This window comes from Ranitomeya imitator, chromosome 2, assembly GCF_032444005.1.
Source record: "Ranitomeya imitator isolate aRanImi1 chromosome 2, aRanImi1.pri, whole genome shotgun sequence".
Lineage (NCBI taxonomy): Eukaryota > Metazoa > Chordata > Amphibia > Anura > Dendrobatidae > Ranitomeya > Ranitomeya imitator.
The window spans coordinates 304,428,016-304,444,569 of NC_091283.1; the positions used below are offsets into that span (position 1 = coordinate 304,428,016).

A 16,554-nucleotide genomic window follows, 5' to 3' on the forward strand; every position below is an offset into this window, starting at 1 on the left:
TTGCCTCAGTTAAAGACCTTTTTTCCTTTCTGGTCATCGGGGGTTAATGCAGTTTCTTCCCCCCGGTGGCCGCTGATGTTACTGCATTGCTGCTGGCTCAGCTGATGCTTGTGATGACCACTCCCTCCATCCTTTAAAAGGTCACCTGGTTCATCAGCTGACTGTCGGTGTTAGTTCATTCTTCAGCGACCAAGCCAGGAGTAGGAGCTAGCTGGGAACTGCTGTTCTACAGCTGTGTCCGTTGTATCTGGTGTTTCTTTCTGAGGTGCTGTACCTTGCAGCATTAAGTTAAGTTTGGTTTTCCTTTACTTTGTCTGTTTTCCTGTTTTTTGTATAGTTATACACTGGTGCAGTTCACCTCCCTTGGGGGGAGTGGGGGTCACTATAGGGCCTGCATAGGAGACAGTGATACGCTCGGGCCTCCTAACATTCATGGGTACCCCTGAGATAAGGGAAAGCCAGGGCTCCTTATAGTGGCAGGGACAGGAGTGGGTTCCAAATAAGCCATCCTAATTAACCAAAAGAGAAAGCATTACTGCAAGAAATCGCAGACAATAAAAACATAATTAAAAACATATAGGCGCCATCAAGAACACACAGGAAACACAAATCATGACTCAGTGTAATAAAGTGACCCAAGATAGACCTAGTGGCTCATGGGGTGTTACGCAAAAATATTAGTAGTAGGACAGTGCCAAAATAGCTCGCAAGGCCGCAAGCACGGTACCAAGTAAACAAACGGTAACAGGCACAAAAAATGTCCAAGGAATGATAAATAGCAACGAGCCAAAAGGCAGACTGATAGGTCACCTATATATAATAATATCACTGGGTCGCAAAACATAAATGGGAGAAACCTCCCATGCAAGTACAACCTGGTGACGTGATGCCCCACGCGTCTCGCCCGGCGAACCAGGCTTCGTCAGGGAAGATCTTCACCCCATGAGCCACTAGGTCTATCTTGGGTCACTTTATTACACTTTATTACACTGAGTCATGATTTGTGTTTCCTGTGTGTTCTTGATGGCGCCTGTATGTTTTTAATTATGTTTTTATTGTCTATGTTGTGTGTTTTTTGATCTGTTAATGAAAATCAGCCTGTGTTATTTTATACACATTTGTTTATTATTTGATGGTGTGCGATTTCTTGCAGTAATGCTTTCTCTTTTGGTTAATTAGTTCAGCTTTTATTACTGTTATTGCACCCTCAGGATTTTTCTATATGGTATACAGCAGTGCGCCCAATTTTCTTTATTTTCCAAATACGCCGTCCTGCCCCTTTATCGCCGTAATTGGCGTGACATTAACACCGACCTTCACATTTTTTCTGGTGAGCTATGGCTCAAATGCAGGCCTTTGCCCAACTGCTTCAGACCCTCACCGACGAGTTTAAGGTGCTGCGTGATGAGGTGGTGCAGCAGTTGGTGGGGTTTTGGGCTTCGGCCCAGGTAAATGCTCAACCTGAGCCCAAGTTATCTCTTCCTGACAGGTTCTCTGGTGGGAGAGATACATTTTTGGTTTTTAAGGAGGCCTGTAAGTTATACTTCAGCCTTCGCCCTCGTTAATCAGGGAGTGATGAACACCGGGTGGGAATCATCGTTTCCCTTCTTAAGGGTGATCCCCAATCCTGGGCCTTCTCCCTGCCGACCGGTTCTCCATCTCTACGGTCAGTGGACGAGTTTTTTGCGGCTCTGGCGCTGGTATATGGTGACCTGGACGGTGTCTCCTTGGCGGAATCCCGACTCCGAAAGATCAGGCAGGGGGCTCGGCCAGCGGAGGAGTACTGTTCAGAGTTCAGGAGGTGGGCCACGACACACAGTGGAATGACCCGGCCCTTAGGAGTCATTTTGTGTAGGGTCTGTCCCCTAGGTTGCAAGATACTCTGGTACAGTACGCCGCTCTCAAGTCATTGGAGGCCGCCATGTCCCTTGCCATCCGGGTGGATAGACGTTTGAGGGAGAGGCATACACCAAATGTGCCCCAGGTAGTCCTTGCTAGGGAGGAGGACACACCTGACCAGGTGAACAAACCCATGCAGGTGGGAGGAGATGCTTCCCAAACGGGGTTGTCTGGGGTTCGCCGTGGTGTGGGGGCATGTTTTTACTGTGGGCAGACTGGTCATTTTATCAATGTCTGCCCCGCTTGCGCCAAGATACCTGTTTCATCTAAAAAGCCACGTCCCCCTGGTTGTGTGGAAGGAAGCGACCAGGGAGTGTATATTTCCTCCATTTTCTTGTCTCAGTGTACCTTACCTGCTGAGATGGTTGTAGGTGGGGTAACTGAGAATATTCCGGTGCTTGTGGGCAGTGGAGCAGGAGTCAATTTGGTGGATGCTCATTTTGTCCAGAACCATAGCCTGATGAGTAGGTCGCTAGCTAGACCCCTAAGCGTTCAGGCCATTGACTCTGTCCCGCTCAGCCAGGGGAGCATTACCCAAGTCGTTGGCAAGATACATTTGCGTATAGGGGCTTGTCATGAAGAGTTCCTGTCATGCTACGTCTTGGAGAACATACCAACTCCCATTGTCTTAGGTCTCCCTTGGTTGAGTAAACACAACCCGGTCATAGACTGGCGGTCCAGAGAAGTAGTCAGCTGGGGTCAGTCGTGTAAGGACTGCTGTCCGGGAGCTACGATCTCTGCTTTCCTTCTACAACCTACCCCTTCTTCTCCTGTGGGGGCAGTAGAGGTGTTTGAAGGGAGTAGGGGCGAGACTCTACCCTCATTACATTCTAATCCGATATGTCAGAGACCTCTTAGGAGGAGGGGTCGGAGGAGAGTGGTGGTTCCCTCGGTGCATAGTGGGGGTGTGAGTTTGGTGACACAGGGGGACGCCACTGTTGTTGGTTCTATAAAAAGAGTTCACCATCTTGTGGCAGACGTGTGTGTGAAAAGAAACGTTCAGGTCCGGACCTGTGTGTGAATGATTACGTATGGGTGTCTACCAAAAATATCAGGTGGAAGTGTGGAACTGGAATCTGGAGTTCGAGGGTAATCGGGCCATACCGGGTGTCAGCCATTGTCGGTCCGAAGACTTACCAGTTGGAGTTACCCTCTGTAATGCCCATTCACAACTCATTCCACAGGTCGGCACTCTGGAGATTTGTGCTGCCTACGTTGTCATCTCCAATGTGCTGCGTCCACCGTAAACCTAAGGGTCAAGTGACTGAGGAGGTGAACTCTTGTGAATCGAGACGTTCTCACTGTAGGTTGTTTACTGGTGAGGTCCAGTGTTGAGGGTCCAGAGGCCCCTCATTGAAATGGGGGTACTGTCATGATCCATGTTTGGATCTGTGGCAGATCTGGTTTGCCTCAGTTAAAGACCTTTTTTCCTTTCTGGTCATCCGGGGTTAATGCAGTTTCTTCCTCCCGGTGGCCGCTGATGTTACTGCATTGCTGCTGGCTCAGCTGATGCTTGTGATGACCACTCCCTCCATCCTTTAAAAGGTCACCTGGTTCATCAGCTGACTGTCGGTGTTAGTTCATTCTTCAGCGACCAAGCCAGGAGTAGGAGTAGGAGTTTTGTGTGGCGACATGCATGTAGCAACTTTTTGTGTGTCGAGTTGCATGTGACAGGTTAGTGTAGCAAGTTGTGTGCCGCAAGTTTTGCGCATGGCGAGTTTTACGTGTGGTGCGTTTTGAGTATGTGCAAGTTTTGTGTAAAGCAACTTTTGCATGTGTTGCAACTTTTGTGCATGTGGCAATTTTTCCGCGTGTGCAAGTTTTGCGTGTGGCGAGTTTTCCATGAGGTGAGTTTTGCATGAGTGGTGAATTTTGCGTGAGCCTAGTTTTGCATGTGGCGAATTTTGCGCGTGGCGAGTTTTGAGTGGAGACTTTTGTGTTTTGACTTATGTGGCAAGATTGGTGTATGTGTGCTGAGGATGGTATATGTGTTCGAGCACGTGGTAGTGTGTGGCGCGTTTTGTGTGTGTCATATCCCCGTGTGTGGTGAGTATCCCATGTCGGGGCCCCACCTTAGCAACTGTACGGTATACAGTCATGGACAAAAATTTTGAGAATGAGACAAATATTAATTTTTCCAAAGTCTACTGCTTCATTTTTTCTAATGGCAATTTGCATATACTCCTGAATGTCAGAGTGATCAGCTTAACAGCAATTACTGGACTTGCAAAGTGAATATTTGCCCAGAAAATGAACTTTAACCCCCAAAACACATTTCAACATCATTGCAGTCCTGCCTTAAAAGGAGCATCTAACATCGTTTTAGTGATTGATCCATTAACACAGGTGTGGGTGTTGATGAGGACAGGGCTGGTGATCAATCAGTCATGATTAAGTAAGAATGACATCACTGGACACTTTAAAAGGAGGCTGGTGCTTGGTATCATTGTTTCTCTTCAGTTAACCATGGTTATCTCTAAAGAAACACGTGCAGCCATCATTGCACTGCACAAAAATGGCCTAACAGGGAAGAGTATCGCAGCTACAAAGATTGCACCTCAGTCAACAATCTATTGCATCATCAAGAACTTCAAGGAGAGAGCTTCCATTGTTGTCAAAAAGGCTCCAGGGCGCCCAAGAAAGACCAGCAAGCGCCAGGACCGTATCTTAAAACTGTTTCAGCTGCGGGATTGGCCTACCAGCAGTGCCGAGCTTGCTCAGGACTGGCAGCAGGCTGGTGTGAATGCTTCTGCACGCACTGTGAGGCGGAGACTCTTTGAGCAAGGCCTGGTTTCAAGGAGGGCAGCAAAGAAGCCACTTCTCTCCAGAAAAAACATCAGGGACCGACTGATATTCTGCAAAAGGTACAGGGAGTGGACTGCTGAGGACTGGGGCAAAGTCATTTTCTCTGATGAATCCCCTTTTCGATTGTTTGGGACATCTGGAAAACAGCTTATTCGGAGAAGAGGTGAGCGCTAACACCAGTCTTGTCTCATGTCAACTGTAAAGCATCCTGAAACCATTCATGTGTGGGGTTGCTTCTCAGCCAATGGAATCAGCTCACTCACAGTCTTGCCTAAAAACACAGCCATGAATAAAGAATGGTACCAGAATGTCCTCCAAGAGCAACTTCTCCCAACCGTCCAAGAGCAGTTTGGCGCCCAACAATGCCTTTTCCAGCATGATGGAGCACCTTGCCATAAAGCAAAGGTGATAACTAAATGGCTCATGGAACAAAACATAGAGATTTTGGGTCCATGGCCTGGAAACTCCCCAGATCTTAATCCCATTGAGAACTTGTGGTCAGTCATCAAGAGACGGGTGGACAAACAAAAACCAACAAATTCTGGCAAAATGCAAGCATTGATTATGCAAGAATGAACTGCTATCAGTCAGGATTTGGTCCAGAAGTTGATTGAGAGCATGCCAGGGAGAATTGCAGAGGTCTTGAAGAAGAAGGGTCAACACTTCAAATATTGACTTGCTGCATTAACTCATTCTAACTGTCAATATAACCTATTGGTACTCATAATATGATTGCAATTATATTTCTGTATGTGATATAAACATCAGACAAACACTAATAAAAACCAGAGGGCAGCAAATCATGTGAAAATATAATTTTGGTGTCATTCTCAAATTTTGGCCATGACTGTATACTCTTTGGTGCCATCGCTCTCATTCTTTAAGTCCCCCTTGTTGATATCTGGCAGCTGTCAATTTGCCTCTAACACTTTTCCTTTCACTTTTTCCCCATTATGTAGATAGGGGCAAAATTGTTTGGTGAATTGGAACACGCAGGGTTAAAATTTCGCCTCACAACATAGCTTATGACGCTTTCAGGGTCCAGATGTGTGACTGTGCAAAATTTTGTGGCTGTAGCTGCGACGGAGCAGATGCCAGTCCCGGACATACACACATACATACACACATTCAGCTTCATATATTAGATAAGAAACACAGTTATACTCATCTAAAGCCTAATTCCACTGTAATAAAATAAAAATAAAAACAACAATATCCCTCCCCTCTCTGTCGTTCTGTCCCATGCCGTACTCCACGTCTGGGGTTTAATAGTTTTCAACCTGAACAGTGCTAAGATGCGACCATCCAGGCTGGGAACCACTGGTGAATGAGCTGCTGCGAGCACAGTATCGGTGACCAACGGTGACATCATAGAGGTTACTGAAGATCACTGAGGCTGTGTTCCCAGCTGGTCTGAACTGCGGCGACCTCGGTGAGATCCCCGCTAGCACCATGAAAAGGTCTCAATATGGTGCAGAGGCGAGTTCAACTGCGGTGAATCAGGCCTTCTGATTTACCACTGAAATAGTTTTATAACAAATGATTTGGAGTAGCAAACTGCCTGCAGAGGCTGCCACACAGTTTTTGCACAATCTTCTTCCATGCTGGAAGATGGATTTCACATAGGACAGGATCCTATCTATTTAAATGACAAATTCACTTTCAGCAGCCGCACTAGCGCAGGAGCAACCTCTCTGCACTGTGACACTGACAATAGCGCCAGCAAAATAAGATGTCCCCTTTTTATAGGGCTAGAGACATGAGACTTCTGCAGCCAATCACAGACCTTGTTTCATGACATTGTGGATGATTTGTGGGCCGATTGCAACACAAAGTTAAAAAAGCGCAAGTCGCTCCTCTAACCTCTCCACACACCCTCATCTCATCAAATGCGTCTCCCCGTGCCCCCCGCTCATCATAGAGCAACACTATCCTAGCCAAACGAAATGATTTATCGAACTGTGACCAAATTTTGCCGCTTTGAATGAAAATGCTCGTGAAAGTGAAAAAGAAATCTGAATGTGCTACGTTCGTGCCGAATTTGCGTTTGGCGAACGTTTTCTGAACAAGTTCACTCATCTCTACACCGGACACACACGGTAAAACTGCGGTGGTCAGTTTCTTATTTCTCGCACATATATCGATAACCTAAGATGGAGTCAGAGGAACCCTCCTACAAAACATAAGAACAAAGTCATTACTACAGGACTGTATGAGAAATGGATTAATTCTACAAGAAATACTAGGGCTCCAAAAGAGAAAATCAGGGCCCCGTGGCTGGATACTCAGGCCCCCAGCATGTTAGGACCAGACGGGGTCTTTGTCCCTGGAACTTCTCTACTCGGTATAATGAGACTCTGATCTTGTCATATAAAGAGGGTTGGCGTAAGATAGAAACTGCCTGAATATGAGACCTTGTCTGATCTCTGTGTCCTGTGTAAGGACTATGGATATAGCGCTATTCTTCTGTATAATGGGGCATGGCGCTGGGGCCTAAATATGAGACCTTGTCTGATCTCTGTGACCTGTGTAAGGACTATGGAGATAGCACTATTCTTCTGTATAATGGGGCATGGCGATGGGATCTGAATACTCCTGTACAGGGGTCTTTGGAGACATAATCTGACCCAAGTATTTTGGTTTGGGAGAAAATGGGATTGGGGACATTTTATCATAATTGTCATTTTAAAAAGAACTAATAAAAAATAACTGATTAATACAAGTTTTTTGTTTTCCCCCTATTTTGTCTGTAGGAGAGGTAAAGAGCGAGGCTGAAGATGCTTTATCTAGAGAATTTTACTAAAGAGGGAGGATTGGTAACTTGGAATGTCCTTGTCTAATTTGGGATTGGGAGTTAGGAAAAGGGGCAGGAGACATTTCGGGTTTTGTTTTGGGGGTGGGGACAAAAGATGCAGTAGTTGTTCATATAGTGTAAATATATGAATGCAGTCAGGTCCAGAAATATTTGGTCAGTGACTGAAAATTGATTTCAGCTTTGCAGGCCAACACATTTAGATTTAATATGAAACAACTGAGGTACAATTGAAGTGGAGACTTTCAGGGTTTTTTGTTTTGTTTTTTTAATAGAATTTTTATTGAATTTTCCAAAACAATGTACAAATAGCATAAGACAAAAAGACATTTTTCGTGACATATTGTAATTCGTAGTAATAGTAAAAACTTTTTGATATAGCTTGTGTTTAATTGTGAAACTTTTTTAGCAATTTTCAAAGTTTGAATTTTTATGCCCTAAAATCAGAGAGATATATCACATAAAATAGTTAATAAATAACATTTCCCACATGTCTACTTTACACAATTTACTGAAACATTTTTTTGCTGGGAAAATATAAAGATTAAAAGTTGACCAGCGATTTCTCTTTTTTCCCCAAAAATATTTACAATACAATTTTTTTAGGAATCACCTCACATTTGAAGTGACTTTGAGGTGCCTATATGACAGAAAATACCCAAAATGACAAAAAAAAGACTCGCACATCCAAACTAGTGTGAATAGGTGCATACCAGGAGCAGCTACCTCCATACATAAATATACAAAAAAGGTTGCACTCTATCGTGCAAAAGCATGTCTAATCTGAAATATCTGAAATATGAATAGCAAAATGGCTTTTGAACATTAGGAAAATATTTAAGAGACGCTTTGCACAGAATTTGATATAATCAAATAGTGTGAGCCCATCAACCGTCGTCAAGGTGGTCTCATAAAACTGATGGGTCCCTGACCCCCCTGTCCAAATGTGAACACTTACCAAAGGCCAATGTCTGTATGCCTGGGTGAATGTGGACACCTCTGTTCAGCAAAGCCTACATATGAGTTGGCCGGGACCAAGTGTGATGAGATGCAATTAAAAACCACATGGTGATGGGAGGAGTGCTTAGTCAGTCAGCTACCATAGAAATGACAAAAAAAAAGACTCGCACATCCAAACTAGTGTGAATAGGTGCATACCAGGAGCAGCTACCTCCATACATAAATAAATTTTTTGTATATTTATGTATGGAGGTAGCTGCTCCTGGTATGCACCTATTCACACTAGTTTGGATGTGCGATTCTTTTTTTTGTCATTTCTATGGTAGCTGACTGACTAAGCACTCCTCCCATGACCATGTGGTTTTTAATTGCATCTCATCACACTTGGTCCCGGCCAACTCATATGTAGGCTTTGCTGAACAGAGGTGTCCACATTCACCCAGGCATACAGACATTGGCCTTTGGTAAGTGTTCACATTTGGACAGGGGGGTCAGGGACCCATCAGTTTTGAGACCACCTTGACGATGGTTGATGGGCTCACACCATTTGATTATATCAAATTCTGTGCAAAGCGTCTCTTAAATATTTTCCTAATGTTCAAAAGTCATTTTGCTATTCATATTTCAGATATTTCAGATTAGACATGCTTTTGCACGATAGAGTGCAACCTTTTTTGTATATAGAAAATACCCAAAAGTCACAACATTCTAAAAACTGCACCCCTCCAGCTGCACAAAACCAAATTCAAAAAGTTTATTAACCCTTCAGGTCCTTCATAGGAATTTTTTTAAATGTAGAAAAAAAACAAAAAAAGGAACATTTTACTTTTTTCCACAAAAAAAAAAAACTTAAGACCCCAAAATTTTTATTTTCACAAATTTTACAAGAAGAAAATGGACCCCAAAATTTGTTGTACAATTTATACTGAGCATGACAATATGGCATATATTTATTTTTCACACCATTCCTCGTGCGGTATAAGTGATTAGGCAACTTTATTCTTTGGTTCAGTGAAACCAGATTTACATCATTTTTTTGTTCGGCTGCTGTCACACACTTAAAAAATGCTTTTTATTGTGCATCACCATATCATGTGAGGGCATGTTTTTTGCGAGATGAGTTGACGTTTTTATTAGTACCATTATCAGACACATGACACTCTTTGATCGCTTTTTATTCTGATTTTTGGGTGGAAGAATGAACAAAAATCCGCAATATAGGATTCTTTTTTGTTATGTCGCTACGCATGTGGCAAAATTGATAACACAGTTTGATTACAGTAATACCACAGTTTTATCTTTTTTATGTTTTGGTGTTTTCACAAAAAACAATTTATAGAAAAATTATTATTTTTGCTTTTCTTTATTCTGAGAGCTATAACCTTTTTATGTTTCCAGTGATGGAGCTGTATGATGGCTCCTTTTTTGCAGGCAAGATGTCGTTTTCAGCGGTACCATGTTTATTTATATTTTTGATTGCTTTTTATTCCTCTTTTTGTCAACAATATGATGACAAAGCAACATTTTTTATCTTGTTTTTTTTATTTGATTTTTATGGTGTTCACTAAAGGGGTTAAATAGCGGGACAGTTTCGCAGGTCTGTTCGTTTATTTTTGATCTTTTTTATAACTTTTTTTTTACTTTTTTTACTTTATCCCACTATGGGACTTTCATTTTTTCCAGGCTGATCACTTGTATAGCAATGGGATGCAGGAGCATCCCTATGCTATGCAAACTGTCACCGCTGCTCTGACACACAAAGTTGCCGATTATGATAAAGCAACTTTGCTAGCTCAGGTCATAATCACGACATTGTGTCACCATGACAACGATCAGGACCCCACAAAGATGTTGCAGGGTCTCGGATCCAAAGGCAAAGAGGCGGTCTGCTGTGAGTTCGATCACATCACTTAGGGGGTTAAAGTATCAGGAGCGGTGTGGGACCACTCCTGGCACTGAGTGTCGGGAGTCAGCAGTCAGAATCAGCTGACTCCCGGCGGTGATCGCGTTTGCACAGGCCGTGTGAGCGCAAAATCGTTGGGATGTCATTTTGACCCAGGTTACAGGGACATATGGATACGTCCAAGGAGGGAAAGGGGTTATCAAAGCCAAACATGATGAATGACAAGGGATTGCCTTAATAGTGGACAACCACTTTAACCCCTTAAGCCCCAAGGGTGGTTTGCATGTTAATGTCCGGGCCAATTTTTACAATTCTGACCACTGTCCCTTTATGAGGTTATAACTCTGGAACGCTTCAACAGATCCTGACATTGTTTTCTCGTGACATATTGTACTTCATAATAGTGGTAAAATGTATTCGATAAGACTTGTGTTTATTTGTGAAAAAGCAGAAATGTGGCAAAAAATTTCGAAAATTTTGCAATTTTCCAACTTTGAATTTTTATACCCTTAAATCACAGAGATATGTCACACAAAATACTTAAGTAACATATCCCACATGTCTACTTTACATCAGCACAATTTTGGAACAAAATTGTTAGGGAGTTATAAGGGTTAAAAGTTGACCAGCAATTTCTCATTTTTACAACACCAATTTTTTTTTAGGGACCACATCTCATTTGAAGTAATTTTGAGGGGTCTATATGATAGAAAATAACCAAGTGTGACACTGTTCTAAAAAACTGCACCCCTCAAGGTCCTCAAAATCACATTCAAGAAGTTTATTAACCCTTCAGGTGTTTAAAAGGAATTTTTGGAATGTTTAAATAAAAATGAACATTTAACTTTTTTTTCACACAAAATTTACTTCAGCTCCAATTTGCTATGTTACCAAGGGTAACGAGACAAATTGTACAACAACATTTTGGGTCCATTTTCTCCTGAGTACGCAGATACCCCAATTGAGGGGATAAACCACTGTTTGGGTGCATGGCAGAGCTCGGAAGGGAAGGAGCGCTGTTTGACTTTTCAATGCAAAATTGACTGGAATTGAGATGGGATGCCTTGTTGCATTTGGAGAGCCACTGATGTGTCTAGACATTCAACCCCATCTGAAGGGGTTAATTTTTTTACAGCCAGGAGCTCTGCTATAATGCAGCTATGCTCCTGACTATAAAACCCCAGCGAATGAATGGAAACTAGGTCAATGACCTGTAGTTACCTTCATTCGCAGTGAGGCGCCCTCTGCTGGATGTCCTTCGAGCGTGGGAAAAATTCAGAAAAGTTCCCAGGCTCGAGTTCATATGAGGACAACCAGCAGAGGGCGCCTCACCGCGAATGAAGGTAACTACAGGTCATTGACCTAGTTTCCATTCATTCGCTGGGGTTTTACAGTCAGGAGCATAGCTGTATTATAGCAGAGCTCCTGGCTGTAAAAAAAAATTAACCCCTTCAGATGGATTTACAACGTGGGACGTTACAGATCCTCGGAAGGTATGTATATTGTTGGTTTATTATTTTTTCTTTGTCACAGAGCGAGGGTCTTCAGCCAGTGGATTGAGCGTACAATAAAATATTACAACAAACGGTGTGTTTATTTCATTAAAATACTTTTTAATAATGTGTGTGTGTGTGTGTTTTTAACTCTTTCATACAATTGGATTAATAATGGATAGGTGTCATAATTGACGCCTCTCCATTATTAATCTGGCTTAATGTCACTTTACAATAGCAAGGTGGCATTAACCCTTCATTACCCCATATCCCACCGCTACACGGGAATGGGAAGAGAGTGGCCAAGTGCCAGAATAGGCGCATCTTACAGATGTGCCTTTTCTTGGGTGGCTGGGGGCAGATGTTTTTAGCCAGGGGGGGCCAATAACCATGGACCCTCTCCAGGCTATTAATATCTGCCCTCAGTCACTGGCTTTACTACTCTGGCGGAGAAAATTGAGCGGGAGCCCACGCCAATTTTTTCCACCATTTAACCCTTTAATTTAATAGCTAGAACGGCCAAATTTTGCACATACACACTACTAACATTAGTAGTGTGGAATATGCAAAAAAAAGGGGGATATGACATGGTTTACTGTATGCAAATCATGTCTCAAATCATGTTGGGTTTTTGAAGGAGATAGCAAAAGCCGGCAATTGAATTACCGACTTTTAAGCTATCTAGCGCTGGATGAAATATTTATACATATATGTGTCTCACTAATATATATATATATATATATATATATGTTTTTTTATTTTTTGAGCACATGGATTCCTTGTAAATCCGTATGTCGGTTTTGGAAGCCTGCGAGAAAATCTCGCAGTACGGAAGCCATACGGATTACATACTGAGGATGCCATGCGCAAGATACGCTGACACACCCTGCCTACAGAGGAGATACGGACCACTATTTTGGGCACTTTTCAGCATATTACGGCCGTAAAATACGGACCGTATTGTCTTACGCCGAGTGTGACGCCGGCCTTAGGGTCAGATCGCTGATCTGACACTTTGCAGAGCACTGTGTCAGGTCAGAGATCTGACATGCAGGGCTGCAGGCTTACCAGCGCTTGCTCTGAGCAAGCACTGGTAAACCACCTCCCTGCAGGACCCGGATGTAGCCCCGCAGCCATTTTGGATCTGGGGCCTGCAGGGAGGAGACGCTTGGTACAAGGTGAGCACATCGCCTTGTACCGAGGGTCTTAGGGAAGCATGCAGAGAGCCCACTCCCTGCACGATGCTTCCCTATACCGCCGGAACACTGCGATCATCTTTGATCGCAGTGTGCCGGGGGTTAATGTGTCCCGGGGGCGGTCCATGACCACTCCTGGCACTTCGTGCCGGATGTCAGCTGACACCCGGCCGCAATTGGCCACGCTCCCCCCGTGAGCGCAGCCGATCGCTATGACGTACTATCCCATCCCTGGGAATTAAGTCCCAGGTCACCTTGACGGGATAATACGTCATATGGGATTAAGGGGTTAAGAAAATGCAATTATTGGTTTAAACATTTCCAACATTCTGAACATGGAAAAGGCTTCTCCCCTGTGTGACTGCACTGATGTTTATTTAGAGTGCCTCTGTACAAATCCCTAGTTAGACCGCACATGGAGTACTGTGTCCAGTTTTGGGCACCGGTGCTCAGGAAGGATATAATGGAACTAGAGAGAGTACAAAGGAGGGCAACAAAATTAATAAAGGGGATGGGAGAACTACAATACCCAGATAGATTAGCGAAATTAGGATTATTTAGTCTAGAAAAAAGACGACTGAGGGGCGATCTAATAACCATGTATAAGTATATAAGGGGACAATACAAATATCTCGCTGAGGATCTGTTTATACCAAGGAAGGTGACGGGCACAAGGGGGCATTCTTTGCGTCTGGAGGAGAGAAGGTTTTTCCACCAACATAGAAGAGGATTCTTTACTGTTAGGGCAGTGAGAATCTGGAATTGCTTGCCTGAGGAGGTGGTGATGGCGAACTCAGTCGAGGGGTTCAAGAGAGGCCTGGATGTCTTCCTGGAGCAGAACAATATTGTATCATACAATTATTAGGTTCTGTAGATGGACGTAGATCTGGGTATTTATTATGATGGAATATAGGCTGAACTGGATGGACAAATGTCTTTTTTCGGCCTTACTAACTATGTTACTATGTTACTATGTAGAGTTAATTTCTGTGTAAAATATTTTCCACATTACTCACAAGAAAGAGGCTTCTCCCCTCTGTGAATTCTTTTGTGACTAACAAAATCTGATTTCTGTTTAAAACATTCCCCACATTCTGAACATGAAAAAGGCTTCTCCCCTGTGTGAGTTCTCTGGTGACTAAGAAGATTTGATTTATTCACAAAACATTTCCCACATTCTGAACATGAAAAAGGCTTCTCCCCTGTGTGGGTTCTCTGGTGCGTAACCAAGGTTGATTTTTGTTTAAAACATTTCCCACATTCTGAACAGGAAAAAGGCTTCTCCCCTGTGTGAGTTCTCTGGTGCGCAACAAGAATAAAATTATGGTTAAAATATTTCCCACATTCCGAACAAGAAAAATACTTCACCCCTGTGTGACTTCTCTGGTGTTTAATCAAATTTGTTTTCTGGTTAAAACACTTCCCGCATTCTGAACAGGAGAAAGGCTTCTCCCCTGTGTGGATTCTCTGGTGTGCAACAAAATATGATTTATGCTTAAAACATTTCCCACATTCTGAACAGGAAAATGGCTTCTCCCCTGTGTGAGTTCTCTGGTGTGTAACAAGATCACATTTGTGGTTAAAACATTTCCCACATTCTGAACAGGAAAAAGGCTTCTCCCCTGTGTGAGTTCTAAGGTGCTGAACCAAATCTGATTTTCGGTTAAAACATTTCCCACATTCTGAACATGAATAAGACTTCTCCCCTGTGTGGATTCTCTGGTGCCTAACCAAATCTGATTTTCGGTTAAAACATTTCCCACATTCTGAACAGCAAAAACGCTTCTCCCCTGTGTGAGTTCTATGGTGCACAACCAAATCTGGTTTTCGGTAAAAATATTTCCCACATTCTGAACAGCAAAAAGGCTTCTCCCCTGTGTGAGTTCTATGGTGCACAACCAATTCTGATTTTCGGTTAAAACATTTCCCACATTCTGAACAGAAAAAAGGCTTCTCCCCTGTGTGAGTTCTATGGTGCACAACCAAATCTGCTTTTCGGTTAAAACATTTCCCACATTCTGAACAGAAAAAAGGCTTCTCCCCAGTGTGAGTTCTATGGTGCACAACCAAATCTGATTTCTCCTTAAAACATTTCCCACATTCTGAACAGGAAAAAGGCTTCTCCCCTGTGTGAGTTCTATGGTGCACAACCAAATCTGCTTTTCGGTTAAAACATTTCCCACATTCTGAACAGAAAAAAGGCTTCTCACCAGTGTGAGTTCTATGGTGCACAACCAAATCTGATTTCTCGTTAAAACATTTCCCACATTCTGAACAGGAAAAAGGCTTCTCCCCTGTGTGGGTTCTTTGGTTTATGGTGTTTCCATATTCTGAATGTGAAAATGACTTCTTTTCTTTAGGAGCAGATTGTGTTTTAATGCTTATCTTGTGACTTTCATTTTCCTTTGTAGTCAGTAATAAATCAGAAGACAGGACCTGTTTCAAAGGATCAGATGACAGATCGTTGCTATGAAGGGATGATGGTATGTCTGAAGTAATGGCATTCAATTCAGTTGCATCCTGTGGGATTTCGAGATCATCTGATTTAAAAATTGAAGATGTCAGCTGTCCCTCTGATCTCCGGGTACAGTCAGCTGTTAAGAAAAAAACAATTATTTTTGAATAAAATATTCTTGAATTTTATATTTTTGAACATATCTACTTAAACTGTAAATAAAAATGGCAAGCTATGTAAAAAACTGTAATTATTTACCAAGTCAATGACAGTTCACAGTCTAATAGAAAACCTTACAAGATGAATCAGTAGTGCGTGGTGTTCAACTGTTTGTTCATTGTGCCTCCCAAATATTGAATCAAAAGAAACAAAATCAATGTTATGTATGCAAAAATAATATCAATTCTCATCTCACAAAAAACAAGTCCCCACTCAGGTCCACCCTCTGTCAATGGAAAAACAGAGGTTCCCAAACTATTAGTGGCTCAAAGGCTGTTGAAAAGCAACAGGGTTTCTATAAACCAATTCAGCAAAATCTGCTCTCACTTCTGAGTCTTGCAGTGTGCAAAAACAAAATTTAGGATCCCTGTGTTTAGCATTATAGTGAGCACAATCTTGGCACTAAGTGTTGGGTAATAAAATGGCAAATGTGTCATTTTCACTCTCCAAATTCCACTGCATGTTAATTTCTGGAAAGTGGCTGTGGAATCAAAATATTCAGTCGCCCTTCACACGTGGTCGAAATAGTGGTTATCCCTCGTTTAATGACCGAAAATCCCACAACAGTCACAAAAATAACTTGAATCTGACAAAAGTAATAATATCTATGAAAATGAACAAATAAACGTCAGACATTGCTTTTCAACCATGCTTCCACAGAATTTAAAAAAAAATAAAACTCATGAAATAGGCCTGGACAGAAATGATGGTACCCCCTGAAAATGTGACAAAAGGGACATGTTAAATCAAGGTGTGTCCACTAAATAGCATCACAGGCGTCTACAATCTTTTTTATTTATTATTACTTTTGT

The 16,554-nt window shown here is 42.6% G+C and overlaps 1 protein-coding gene across 1 annotated transcript in view; it reads right to left on the reverse strand.

Annotated features, from left to right (window-relative positions):
- Nucleotides 1-13,846: 13,846 nt before the first annotated feature.
- Nucleotides 13,847-16,554, reverse strand: part of LOC138666938 (zinc finger protein 182-like) — a 52,774-nt gene continuing 50,066 nt past the window's right edge. Inside the window, exon 12 of the mRNA XM_069755133.1 lies at nucleotides 13,847-15,662. Coding sequence (XP_069611234.1) covers nucleotides 14,077-15,662 — 1,586 coding nt within the window. The 3' untranslated portion in view covers nucleotides 13,847-14,076. The remainder of the gene's footprint in view (nucleotides 15,663-16,554) is intronic.